The following is a 14,946-nucleotide window of genomic DNA, read 5'->3' as shown; positions in this document are numbered from 1 at the left end:
CATTCACGTGGGCATTCATGGGTCCAGGTGAGCCCTTCATGACGATCATGTTTCCCGACAGCAGAGGCATTTTACAACGAGATAATGCTCTGTGTCACAAGGCTAGGGACATGATGAAGTAGTTCGGGTAACTCAGTGACGATTTCCAATTGATGAGCTGTCCCCCAAGTCGCCAGATCTGAACCTGATCTAACACTTCTGAGACATGCCTGAATGAGGCATCACAGCTCATCTCCCCCTCCCCAGAATTTACTAGAAGTAGGTGACTTGTATGTGCAGATGTGGTGCCAACTCCCACCAGTGACCTAACAAGGCCTCATTGCTTCCATGTTTCGACTCGTCGCTGCTGGTATCCATATCAAGATTGGTGGTCGTAATGTTCTGGCTGATCAGTGTGTAGCGGTTGTTCTGAGAAGTCGAGGAACATACGATAGGGACTACTTCTCTGGATAAGGATGGGGGATTACGTACAAAATATGCAAAATGAAACTGATCCGGAAAATATTTCATGAGCCTTAAGATAAGAAATTAAAACTTGGAGGTTCGCCGATGACATTGTAATTTGTCGGAGACAGCAAAGAACCTGGAAGAGCAGCTGAACGGAATGGACAGGGTCTTGAAAGGAGAATATAAGATGAACATCAACAAAAGCAAAACGAGGATAATGGAATGTAGTCGAATTAAATCGGGTGATGCTGAGGGTATTAGATTAGGAAATGAGACGCTTAAGGTAGTAAATGAGGTTTGCTATTTGTGGAGCAAAATAAATTGTCAAAGTAGAGAGGATATAAAATGTAGACTGGCAATGGCAAGGAAGGCGTTTCTGAAGACGAGGAATTTGTTAACATCGAGTATAGATTTAGGTGTCAGGAAGTCTTTTCTGAATGTATTTGTATGGAGTGTAGCCATGTATGGAAGTGAAAAGTGGACAATAAATAGTCTAGACAAGAAGAGAACAGAAACTTTCGAAATGTGGTGCTACAGAAGAATGCTGAAGTTTAGATGGGTAGATCACATAACTAATGAGGAGATACTGAATAGAATTGGTGAGAAGAGGAATCTGTGGCACAACTTGACTAGAAGAAGGGATCGGTTGGTAGGACATATTCTGAGGCATCAAGGGGTCACCAATTTAGTATTGGGGGGCAACGCGGAGGGTAAAGGTCGTAGAGGGAGGCCAAGAGATGAATACACCAAACAGATTTAGAAGGATGTAGGTTGCAGTAGGTACTGGGAGATGTAGAAGCTTGCACAGAATAGGGTAGCATGGATAGCTGCATCAAACCAGTCGCTGGACTGAAGACCACAATAACAACAACAACATAGCCCCTGGGTGTGGATGATGTAAGTTTCGTTGTCCATCATATGGGTTTGCTAACTATGCCTATCAATAGTTAGTGCCTTCAGTAGTTAGAATCTTTTATTTAGCTGGCAGTACTGGCGCTCGCTGCATTGCAGTAGTTCGAGTAACGAAGATTTTTGTGAGGCAAGTGATTCATGAAAGGTATAGGTTATTGCTAGTCAGGGCCATTCTTCTGTAGGGATTATTGAAAATCAGATTACGTTGCGCTAAAAATGTTGTGTCTCAGTTAAGTGATGATCAGAATAAGTAAAGAGAAAACTGTTTGAGTACTTTGAGTTTTGCTCAGCTGTTTGAAAATCAAATAACGTAGAAATTTACCAGCACAGTCATTCATAATTTTTCAAAGGGGATGTTTACAAACTTGTAGGAACTTGTACAGGGGGGTGAAAGGTAATATTTTGAACTGGAACGCATATCCTGAATCGCACCGTATAATTTCTACAACCATTTGAAAACATGTTGGTAACACGACTATTTCTACAAGTAATTGATTAGGAGTGACCCAGTACACCACTCGTTTTAAAATTCCACTCATTAATAGCCAAAGAAATTGCTCGAGGACTCGTTGACGGGTTCTATTCAACATGATGCAATATTGTCGCTTCCAATTCAGGTGTGTGGCGACTCTTTGGAAGACCACAGTCACGTCTGCTGACCGTAAAGGTACCCTGTCTCAAAGACGTAGCGTAATTGTGTCGAAGAAGGTATGCGATGGAGTCAGTCGTTGTGGAGAACAATCTTGATAAAGATGACGAGCAGTCTTCCATTACCATGAGCTTAACCATTTTTCAGAAGGATCATTTCTGTGTGTTCTGGCAACGTATACTCAGCCATGTTGCTTCAACACACACAGACACATGAATGAGGCTCGAACCGGGTCAGAGAGATAGGATAGACATCAAACGACATTAGCCGATCCGGCGTAACCACCCCCACCATGACTACACTGTTGAATACCTACTTAGAAAACTCGTTTTCAAACTGCTGTAGCACGAAAACGGTACATTTCCGGACTTGAGTTCCTATTTAGAATATTATGAAGCGACTTCCCTCTACAAGCGCTAGAAGCCTGTAACGGGAATATCCGAAGAAAACCAGATCTCTTGTGAGCATTTGAAATGATAAGGGGTTCACGGGTATGCGACGCTACTCCAGTATCGTGTAATAGGCTGGGAATCTGGGTCAGCTGGAAAGCGTGCTCGGATGGCCGACGCCCTTAAGGGAGATCCGGATTTGGGTCCCAGTTCGGCAGAAATTTTCACCTGTTACCGCTAATTCATTTCAGTGTTTAAATGATGTTAACGTTACTAAAAACATTTGAAATGTTTCATTTTGCCCAGAGTTAGAGTTATTTTGAAAACCGAATGAGAGATACGTTAGTGTAACCACTTATTTCAATAAAAGTGTAAATATCAAAGGTCTATAAAAGCAGTTTAATTTTAAAGTATCGCCTAATTACCTAACGAAGTCCTATGTTTAAGTGAAAGAGTGGATTCTTCACTTGTCTCATCTCTTAAGACTTAACTGAAGTACATACCAGTAGAATTCTGCTGCCTAGCCATCAGTCGGAATTAAGGTGCAGCCTAAACGTAACAATTTGCAACCGCCAAAACACTTGATCACTACAGTCTGTCTGCATGCAGTAGTGCGCATTGAACATTTAGCGTTGTTTCTTCGTTTTAGTGATTATGTGATGACAGCTAGTCCGCCACTGTAGTGTTCACTCTGGGTGACACAAAAGCAAGCACGACGAATACCTCCTTAACAGATAGTAGCAACACGTTTCAAACGTACTCGGAGTATCGTAATTCCAGTAAACGTGGGTTCGCAAGTCAGCCTTTTGAAAGATGATTGCGAATGTGTGGTCACAAACTGCTACTCACTTCATTAAGAAACATTGTTGTAGTTCGTAAAAATACAGAGGGGTCCAAAAAATGTATCCACCGTTTAAAAGTCCATAACTGGCAAACTAATTGATGGAGTTGTAGTTCCGATAATCGCACAAGCGTTGTATTGCATTGTTTTGTTTTGTCAGATGACAGTCGCCAGATAGTGTTTTGTTCTTAGTTGCACCTAGTTACTCGAGTAAACATGGCTGGCGCAAGGTTTACATTCGATGGAAGCAAGTCAGTTTTGAAGTGGTATTTTAAGCACGGAAACATTAATGAGGTTCAACGGCAACGGCGAAATGAGTATCAAACAGAGTCACCGACACGTTTAACGATTCGTCGCATCCGAGACAAATTTGAAGCCGAAGGCAGAGTCAAAGATGTACACAAACAAAGATCTGGACGACCTGTAACAGTAACAAGTTCAGCTAACTCCCGTCGTGTGTTACAACAATTCACTCGCTCACCACAGAAGTCTGTGAGACAGTATGCCCGTGAAACTGGAGTGAGTCGCTCATGTGTTCGGCGAATTTTGAAGACAGCAAAGTGGAAGTGCTACATCCCACGATTGCTACACTCAATGAATGAGGACGAAATGGCTCTGAGCACTATGGGACTCAACATCTTAGGTCATAAGTCCCCTAGAACTTAGAACTACTTAAACCTAACTAACCTAAGGACATCACACACACCCATACCCGAGGCAGGATTCGAACCTGCGACCGTAGCGCTCGCTTGGTTCCAGACTGAAGCGCCTAGAACCGCTCGGCCACAGCGGTCGGCTTCATATTTAACACATGGCCTACATTAACAAGAAGACAACACTACTTCAGAATGTTACCTATCCAATTTACTGTACGCTCGTAGCCGAGTGAGGTGGTATTGTAAATGTCGTCCTCGCATTTGGACGCAATACTGAAATCGTCGTGGCTGTGGTGATCCAGCAAGTAGAGCACTAGGCTCCAATTCTGGAGGTCCCGCATTCAGTCCCAGGGAGGGGCAGAGAATTTTCCTCATTCCTGTCCCTCGAGGACAGGTCCACTCAACACGCTAACAAATCGAGTTCAGGGATTCCTTCCCGGTGGTAAATGGCGGCCGAGGCGATGGACTTGTTACCCTCCTCTTTCTAGTGCCGTGGAGAACAAAAAGCTGCACTCTAACTGTAGCCGTCAGTCCAGCAGTCCGTTCACGGGTCGAACGCCACAGACTTTCCCTTCAGCTGAACTCGCCTCTGGAGGGAGTTACGAACGCTGCACGCTAATAGTGGCAGCGTATTTATTGCTGTAAACAGCTCGACATAATATCTAGTGAGTTTATAACATAATAATTTAGGGAAGCTAAGCGTCAAAGGTGGGCCAAAGATTTTAATCAGATGATTTTATAGGCTGCTTGCATCAGGGACCGTAGTGGCAGAAAGCCTCAAATAAAATTTCGAGAATATCACAAGGACTCTTCTTTACGATGCTGTTGTAATCGGGGAAGCCATTTGACACCTGTAGGTTGGGGAAGTCATGAGATTAAAGCTGGTGCCAGGACAAATCTTTGTAAGCTATTGTTGTGAAAGTATTGGCTGAAAATTACTTGGAGCAGATAGAGAACAGAAACGTGATGGCGCCATCTTGCGCCCCCTGGTAACTAACAGACCCGATCATTTCGAATCAATCAATACAGGGGAGGGTATCAGAGAACATACGGGTGTTATAGCCTCAGCGACTACAGATATTACTATGTATGTCAAGAATGGCAGGAAAATGTTTTTGCTTAGTAAGAGTGGAAGGAGACAAATTGTGGAGTATCTGAGTAAGCAACTTTGGATTTTCAGTTTTGAGGCCAAAGATATGAAGTAAAGTGGATAAATTTAAAAAGCTTTGTACGACACGTCTTCGACGAGTATGTGCCGAAGGATGTTGTGGGAAATGGGAGAGATTCGCCGTCATTCAATAACCAAGTTAGAAATTTGCTACTAAAGCAAAGAGATCTGCATCACAGATTCAAATAAAATCAGAAGCTAATTGACAACAAAACGACCATAAGCAGCATGAGAACTATTCAAAGCGGAACGAAAATGTCTCCTCATTCGCTTAGTGACCACAACTGAACTAAAACGAAGGACAATAGAGCGAAGACTGAAATGCTGATTTCAGTCTTCCGAATTTTTTTTTACCGTGGAAGACCATTACACAGTTTCTCGCTCCAATCATCACATGAATGCCAAAAGAACGGATATGATAAGTACTCGTGAAATAGAAGATCAACTAAAATTGCTTAACAGTGGAAAGAGAACTGGACCAGATGAGAGGTTCTACAGACATTATGCTTAAGAACTTGCTCCACTTCTAGATGTAGTTTTTTATAGGTTATTGGAGTAACGAAGGATATCTAGAAATTGCAAAAAAGCGCAGGTCATTCCAATTTTCAAAGTTCTGATTAATTACAGGACTTTATCGCTGACGCCATCCTGTTGTAGGATTATGGAACATGTTTAATGTACACGCATTATGACGTTCTTCGAGAACGAAAATCTTCTCTATAAAAATCAAACTGGATTCCGCAAACAGAGATCTTGCAAAAGTCAGTTTCCTCTGACCATCCATGTGGTCCGGAGCACTGTAAACAAAAGCCCAGGTTGAGACTCTGTTTCTGGAAGGTATTCGATACCAGTGACCAAAAAACTAATTTACCGAGTATTGGACCAAATTTGTGATTGGGTACAGAACTTTCTCACAGATAGAATTCTGCATGTCATTCTTAATGAAATAAAATCGACAAAAGGTAACTTTGGGGTGTTATTTGGCAGTTTATACCTGACCCGCCAGCTTAGCCGAAAGCGCTAATGCGCTGCTTCCTGGACTCGGGTAGGCGCACCGGCCCCGGATCGAATCCGCCAGCCGGCACACCGGCCATCCTGGATGTTGTTTTTAGGCGTTTTCCACATCCCTCTAGGTGAATACCAGGCTGGTCCCCACATCCCGCCTCAGTTAAACGACTCACTGACATTTGAAACACATCCGCACTTTTCCATGATTTAGACGCATACAGATGGGGTACTCTGATTCCGTCCCTGGGGAGTACGGGGTGGCGGCAGGAAGGGCATCCGACCACCTCGCAAATTAACCTTGCCAAATCCGATTGAACCACGCCAACCCCGCGCACAATGCGGGATAAAGCGCAAGTGATAGAATTTGTTAGTTTATGCCTATTTTTATAATGCATTATGTATATGTCGATAATCGGTATAGTCAATTCTTTAATAACTGCAATCTATATTCACTGCTGTGAATGACTGCACTGTTAATCACAACTTCATCCCTTTTCCTCTTGCTATGATGTGGGAGGTCTGTTATTTTAGGCGCTCAGTCCGGAACCACGCGACTGCTACGGTCGCAGGTTCGAATCCTGCCTCGGGCATGGATGTGTGTGGTGTCCTTAGGTTAGTTAGGTTTATGTAGTTCTACGTTCTAGGGGCCTGATGACCACAGATGTTAAGTCCCATAGTGCTCAGAGCCATTTTTGAGCCTGCTATTTCTGCATCTTGGGAGCTTTTTAGCTGACTCGCAGGGAAGAAGTTAACTTAAGGACAGGAATGTCGTAAAGTTGTTTGGTGCAGACAGCCGTCTCTGGACAGGTACAGGACAGGAAAAGGCAGTCTGCCGACTCTGCACAGCAGGAGCATCACAGTGGCTGGGCAGCAGACCATAAAAAACTGCATAGTGTGAGAAGCTACAAGGAATCCTTTTTACCTACATAAGAGCTGAAAAATGGTTCAAATGGCTCTGAGCGCTATGGGACTTAACTTCTGAGGTCATCAGTCCCCTAGAACTTAGAACTACTTAAACCTAACTAACCTAAGGGCATCATACACATCCATGCCCGAGGCAGGATTCGAACCTGCGACCGTAGCCGTCGCGCGGTTCCAGACTGTAGCGCCTAGAACCGCTCGGCCACTCCTGCCGGATTAAGATCTGAAAGCCAGGTGAAAACATAGAGCTTCAGGGCACGAGCCCATTGTGTTGAGTGCTGTCGTGCTATGCATGAATGTTTGTTCAAAACCTAGTAACGGGGTTCAGTGACTGGCTCTCAGTAGTTTTTTCGGTAGAGGGGGATTTCCAACAAGTTCATTGATGCAAGGCTTATGGTTGGCCATTGTTAGAAATCTGCTGCGTAGTGGGAGACATTTTCTGACATCTCCCTGGCCATAACTTATTGGTTAACCAGGACAATATCCGTGAGAGCAGGAAATTGTTAAACTTGCTTATAAAATTATTATTGATCGGATCTCACAAGTCTGCTGCAATTGGCTGGTGAGATTCCGACACTGATAGGACCAGCTAGGTTTTGTAAAGTCAGAACACATTTCACCTTATGTCGCAATCGAGAACAGACTAGCAGCAGAGGGAGTGAGGAAGACACTTGTTCCTGGTCATTGCAGAGAGCCACAGAGAAGGATGCCTCGACTTGTAGTGTAGTAGAGGGGCAGAGCTAGACTCAAAAGTTCCAGCAGCTATTGCAGCCCTCTTCCACACCCTCACTACTTCAGAACGGCAAGCATGCACCATCGATACAGCCATCGAGATGAAGGTTTCATTGCACAGATTTAATATTCACAGCCAGCTAGGTACAACCATCACTCTCCTTGACGAAAGTACTGGTGTTCGTTCTTCCTTGTATGGGGACCCTTCTTCAGATCACTAACCTTTTTTGCAGTAATCGCCTGTACTCATGATGCAGTTTCATATTATGTTTTATATGCATTTATCCACCTATGCCAAGACTATAGTTCGCATTTCCATTCTCTTGTCCACTTATTAAAAGTTATGTACTTGGTTTAGTGGATAAATCATTTTCATTGATGTCTTACGGCAGTAAACCAAATTGTTGTAGTTACTGCTGCTATCCTTTAGTATTCTGGTGACTCCATTCATACAAGGGGTATCCAGAAAGTAAGTTCCGATCTCTTGCGAAATGAAAACGACTATAAAAACCCGATGAAGCTTTGCACAGATGTGTTCGACAGTGTCTCTAGCATGCCTGTCGGTTGGACCACTTCCCTCTTTTCAGTTCTGTGCGTATGGCGAACACATAAAGACGCGCAGAAAATAGTCTCTGGCCAAGTATGAGGTCGTAGTGGGAGATTTCGCCTGATGCTATGCAGCCCACATAACTGTCATACAGTTCCTACTTCGTAACAATTCTCGGTCGCAATCTGCAGGGGCGATGAAAATGGGCCTCCAGCGTTTTCGATGGGAAGTGTTTGATCACCTGCACTACAGCCTGTAATTGGCTCCCTCTGTGTTTCATCTCTGCTCACAATAACTACTGGCTATGAAGACAACATTTTCTCAAAGAGAACGAGGTGTAGATGAGCGTGGAGAATTGGCGGGAAGTACAGGCGGCTGCCTTCTATGAAGACGGTGTTGGAAAATTGGTACAACGCTACGACAAATGTCTAAGTCGGAGTGGTGACTATGTAGAGCAGTGGTTGGAAGCTGTAGCTAACTGTTGCAGATGAAATATTTCTGATTATCACAGTGGTTTCCATTTCGCGATCAATCGGAAATATAGCGTTAAGAGTAATAAAAGCGACAAACTGCAGGGACGGATTCCTGACTGGAAATAGAGGCAAAATGTCCTATGGACACGTGCCTGGAAATGCACCGTTGCCACGATGGATAGCCCTGACGAATGACAGTTCCTGAGACAAAGTGGTCAGTGTTACTTGTCTGTTGCAGGCAGTGTGATCGTCGCAGCGTACTTTAAGCAGCAGAGTGGTCCGGAATTCATGACTGGAACAAACTGAGATGGTGTCTGTGTTCGGTCAAGCAGATGGAAACAGTCGAGAGGTTCCACGGCGACACGCGCTGCTTCCTGGACTCGGGTAGGCGCACCGGCCCCGGATCGAATCTGCCCGGCGGATTAACGACGTCCGCCGGTGTGTCGGTCAGCCGTCAGCCAGAATGTTTTCTTTTTAGGCGGTTTTCCGCATCCCGCTAGGTGAATACCGGGCTGGTCCCCACGTTCCGCCTCAGTTACATGACTCGCAGACATCTGAACACGTTCGCACTATTCCATGGGTTACACTAGATGCAGACAGCTGGAGTACACTAATTCTGTCCCGGGAGGTACGGGGTGGCGACAGGAAGGGCATCTGGCCACCCATTAAAACTAACCTTGCCAAATCCGTTCTTAACCGTGCCGATCCTGCGAAACCGCGGAACGAGGCACCAGCGAAAGAAGAAGAAGAAGAAGTGTGATAAGGGGCTCTTTCAGACAGACGACCGTGCCAGTAGTCTGCAGGAAGTGTGTACACAAGATCTGGAGGACTGGGTTCTACAGAACACTGAGAATAACAATAGAAGAAGGTCCAGGCGAGTGGCCAGCCAACATGGTGCAAACCAAAGTACGATTATGCGTATCCTGCGTGACAATCGCTACTATCCCTATCACCTCCAACCCACGAGGAACACACGGCATTCGGTCAGAGGAACTGTCATTCGTCAGTGCCATCAACGGTGGCAACGATGCGTTTCCGGGTACTTGTCCATAAGACATTTCTTCCTACATTTACAGTCAGGAATCCGTTCCCGGAGGTTGTAGGTTTTATTAATGTTCACGCTGTATATCCATGTGATGTGCGGTACCCGTACTTTCATGCAGAACTCATCTACATATACATCTACGTGATTACTCTGCTATCCACAAAAAGTGCCTGGCAGAGGGTTCAAAGAACCACCTTCAAGCTGTCTCTCTACCGTTGCACGGCACGCGGGAAAAACGAGCACTTAAATTTTTCTGTGCGAACCCTGATTTCTCTTATTTTATCGTGATGACCATTTCTCCCGGTGTAGGTGGGTTCCAATAGAATGTTTTCGCAATCGGACGAGAAAACTGGTGATTGAAATTTCATGAGAAGATTCCGTTGCAACGAAAAACGCCTTTGTTTTAATGATTGCCATTCCAATTCACGTATCATGTCTGTGACATTACCTCCCTGTTTCGCGATAACAGAAAACGAGCTGCACTTCTTTGTACTTTTGCGATGTCATGCATCAACCCCACCTGATGCGGATCCCACACAGCACAGCAGTACTCCAGAATAGGGCGGCCAAGCGTAGTGTAAGCAGTCTCTTTAGTAGACCTGTTGCACCTTCTAAGTGTTCTGCCAATGAACCGCAGTCTTTGGTTTGCTCCACCCACAATATTATCTATGTGATCGTTCCAATTTAGATTATTTGTAATTGTAATCCGTAAGTATTTAGTTGAATTTACAGCCTTCAGATTTGTGTGACTTATCGCGTAATCGAAATTTAGCTGATTTCTTTTAGTGCTTATGTGAATAACTTTACACTTTTCCTTATTCAGGGTCAATTGCCACTTTTCGCACCATACAGATATCTTATCTAAATCATTTTGCAAGTCGTTTTGATCATCTGATGACTTTACAAGACAGTAAATGACAGGATCATGTGCAAACAATCTAAGATGGCTACTCAGATTGTCTCCTACATCGTTAATGTAGATCAATTCTTACCAATTTTGATTTAAGAAGACGTTATTCATTGCATGAAACTGTTTCTCTTAAATTCGCATGATCTTATACGGAGCTTCCAGTTCCAGTACATCACCAGGTATTGGATCTGTACCACGTTACGAGTATTCTAAACAGTTCAACAGATACCTCAAAGGCAGCATCACGAGGGAGAGTTATAGGACTGCTTACAGCAGTTAATGTTAATGATCTAGTGGATAACATTCGAAGCTTGATGAGGATACTCGCGAACGATGCCGTTGTTTATAGGAAGGTTGTAACGCCAGAAGTCCGTAGTGAGGATCGAAGTTTGGCGCAGGGATCGCCAGTGGAGCCTGAACGGAAAAACATGCAAGGTATTGTTCAGAAATGGGTGCAGAGATCCACTACTGTTCGGTTACGCTACTGGCGCCAAATTTACTACGTCGCAAAAGTAACCATCCAGAACGACTTAATGTGGAGTGGCCAAATAGACAGAAGGAGAATGAGATACCAGATTGAGATTCATTGGGAGGATCTTAAGCGAATGTAATTCACCCGTGGAAGAAGTGGTTGATAAAACGTTCATTGGAATTCTTCTGTTCTGTTCATCAGTCTGGTTGTCTTACCGAGTAGTTTCAATGGACGAGAAGTACCAACGAAGAAGGGCGTGTTTTGACACGGGATCATTTGGTCGGTTGGAGAGTGGTATGGGGATGCCCAACAAACTCCAATGGCATACGTTGCAAGAGGTATGCTGTGCATCGCAGAGAGGTTTACTGTTGAAGTTCCGAGTGCGTACGTCGCAAGATGGATCGGACAACACATTACCTTTCCCACATACGTCTTGCGATGGGATACTGACAAGAAAATTAGAGAAATTAGATGTTATTCGGAGTTTTACTGAGAGTCATTTTTCCCATACATCGTCCGTAAATGGGACATGAAAGGCGGAAAAGATAGTAAATTGGGGTGTGGAGTAAAGATGTGGATGTAGGTTGTAGATATACCCCTTGCTCGAGCAACTGAACATCAGGTACATAAAACATGCAGTGACAACAAGAAATATTAATAAGGCATAATTTGAGCCCTATCCGGCTAAAGAAAATCAATACAAATATTTTTTATTCCAGTCTTTGATCACAATATGAAGTCCTTCGACGATGACGATGACCGGTTTCGGTCAGTAATGACCATCTTCAGATCTGTTGTACAACATGTAGTAATGAAGATGGTCATTACTGCCTAAATCCGGTCATTGTCGAAGGACTTAATATTGTGATCAAAGGCTGGAATAAAAAAAAATTTGACAGTACCTGGATCACTGTTTATATTAAACGACTATGTCGCAGCAAGTGAAAATCAGTATTTTGACGTATGGATGTGAATATCAATATTCTCCATATTTTGAATAAAGTGAAAATATTCGAAGACATGGGGATTCTTGCTTGCGAAATTTTGAAGGAAACACACCCAACGCGCAGTGATCGTTGAATATTGTAACTAAGTTAAACTGCATGACGTAAGAAATGTTTCATAGGTACTTACCTATTGCGCCGAGTCTGTAGTTGAGGGTGACGAAGACGATACCGTCCACTTCGAGGAAGAAATCAGGACCGTAGACAGTCGAATCTCCAGAACCGCTGGTAAGTGCACCCCCATGGAGATACACCATTACAGCAGCACCTCCATCCGACCCGTCGAGCTGTGGTATTACAATGTGACAGACATATATTTTTCATTATTATTATTATTGCTATTATTATTATTTAAATGTTTTTTATATTCTCTTATTACGAGGGTCACTCCAAAAGAAACGCGCACTATTTTTGTAAAAATACAGTTTTCATTCAGCATGTGTGAAAGTTTCCCGCTTGTTTTCAAACTTAGTTCAATCTGTTCCCGAGAGTGGCGCCGTCACAGCATGTCTTCAAAATGGCTGCTACACTTACGTTCGTCAGAAACTACGTGCTGCCATAGAATTCCTGTGCTGTGAATACGAGACAGTGGGAAACATCCACAAAAGGTTGAAAAGGTGTATGGAGATGCTGCTGTCGATCGCAGTACAGTTGGTCGGTGAGCAAGCAGGTTACATGATGAAAGTGTTCACGGCAATATTGAGGATTGTCCTCGCAGCGGCAGGTCTCGTACTGCACACACTCCAGACAATGTGCAGAGAGTTAACGAATTGATAACTGCTGATAGATGCATCACAGTGAACGAATTATCACGCTACGTTGGGATAGGGGAAGGAAGTGTTTGCAGAATACTGAAAGTGTTGGCGTTGAAAAAGGTTTGTGCCAGGTGGCTTCCCAGGAAGTTGACAGTAGCTCACAAAGAAACAAGAAAAACGGTATGCAGCGAACTTTTGGAACAGTACGAGAATGGTGGAGATGAATTCCTTGGAAGAATTGTGACAGGTGATGAAACATGACTCCATCATTTTTCACCAGAGACGAAGAGGCAATCAATGGAGAGGCATCATGCAAATTCACCCAAGAAAAAAAAATTCAAAACCACACGTCTGCTGGAAAAGCTATGGCTACGGGGTTTTTCGATTCCGAAGGACATCATGCCAAGTGCAACCACCATAAATTCTGATGCATATGTGACGATACTGAAGAAACTTCAAGCTCGACTGAGTCGTGTTCGACCACATCGACAAAAGCAGGATGTTTTGCTGTTGCACGACAATGCACTATCACATGTCAGTCAAAAAACCTTGGAAGCGATCACAAAACTCGGGTGGACAACACTGAAACACGCGCCTTCAGTCCCGACCCGGCTCCATGTGACTATCATCTCTTTGGGAAACTGAAAGACTCTCTTCGTGGAACAACGTTTGAAGATGATGACTCCCTTGTACACGCTGCCGAACAATGCCTTCAACAGGTTAGTCCAGAATTTTACCGTGCGGGTATACAGGCGCTGGTTCCAAGATGGCGTAAGGCAGTTGAGAGGGATGGAAGTAATGTGGAGAAATGAAAATATTATTCCTAAAGGATGTATCTACACACTGCAAAACTTTCAAACATGTAGAATAAAAGATGGATTAAAAAAAATAGTGTGCATTTCTTTTGGAGTGACCCTCGTACATGTGGGCAGACATCGCCTAATCTGCAGCCTTATTACCTTTTTATTGTATAATTTTAAAACTTCACATACAACCGTCATCATTATTTAGCCTACAGCACGAAAATATAAGGGGTATTATCCACAGTCTAAAGCTTTACATACAATAGTTATCGTTATTTAGCTTACGACCCACAAATGTGGGGAATGCAATCCACAGTTACGCTCAAGCCATCTGGGTGTTTGTATTCAACCCTTCACACAAAAGCTCTTAAGAATCACAAAATAATCAAAACAAGAACAAATAAAGATTTCGGACATAAATTTCTTGTCTTATTTTAAAACTGGCAACAGCTGATCCTTTGTTTCGCTTCTCTATTCTACCGGCCGTTAACCAACAACGTGCTCCTTTCATATAATTGTAACACCAGTTACATCTGCTGCAAGTCACACTCGCTCCTATCCATGCACTGGCCAAGTAACTCCACTGAGTCATCAATCATCCCACTGTATGCCAGAGAAATCTCAGGGGACTTGAAAAAAAAAAAAACGACTTACCAATAGTATATATTCAAATTTGGAAATTTGTGGTAAGGACTATGGGACCAAACTGCTGAAGTCATCAGTCCCTAGGCTTAAGTACTACTTACTCTAACTTAAACTAACTTACGCTAAGGACAACACACACACCCATGCCCGAGGAAGGACTCAAACCTCTGACGGGGGCAGCCGTATACAGGGTGGTCCATTGATTGTGACTGGGCCAAATATCTCACGAAATAAGCGTCAAACGAAAAAACTACAGAGAACGAAACTTGTCTAGCTTGAAGGGAGAAACCAGATGGCGCTATGGTTGGCCCGCTGGATGGCGCTGCTATATGTGAAACGGATATCAACTGCGTTTTTTTACATAGGAACCCCCATTTTTATTACATATTCGTGTAGTACGTAAACAATTATGAATGTTTTCGTTGGACCACTTTTTTCGCTTTGTGATAGATGGCGCTGTAATAGTCACAAATATATGGCTCACAGTTTTAGACGAACAGTTGGAAACAGGTAGTTTTTTAAATTAAAATACAGAACGTAGGTACGTTTCAACATTTTATTTCGGTTGT

General features: G+C 43.6%; 1 protein-coding gene across 1 annotated transcript in view; it reads right to left on the bottom strand.

Annotated features, from left to right (window-relative positions):
- LOC126095409 (cholinesterase 1-like) overlaps nucleotides 1–14,946 on the bottom strand; it is a 162,113-nt gene that overhangs the window by 97,832 nt on the left and 49,335 nt on the right. The window contains exon 3 of the mRNA XM_049910207.1: nucleotides 12,305–12,461. Within this exon, the coding sequence (XP_049766164.1) occupies nucleotides 12,305–12,461 (157 nt within the window). The remainder of the gene's footprint in view (nucleotides 1–12,304; nucleotides 12,462–14,946) is intronic.

This window comes from Schistocerca cancellata, chromosome 8, assembly GCF_023864275.1.
Source record: "Schistocerca cancellata isolate TAMUIC-IGC-003103 chromosome 8, iqSchCanc2.1, whole genome shotgun sequence".
NCBI classification, from domain to species: Eukaryota; Metazoa; Arthropoda; class Insecta; order Orthoptera; family Acrididae; genus Schistocerca; species Schistocerca cancellata.
Note: the sequence above shows the minus strand (reverse complement) of the source record. Positions and strands in the feature narration are given on the sequence as shown.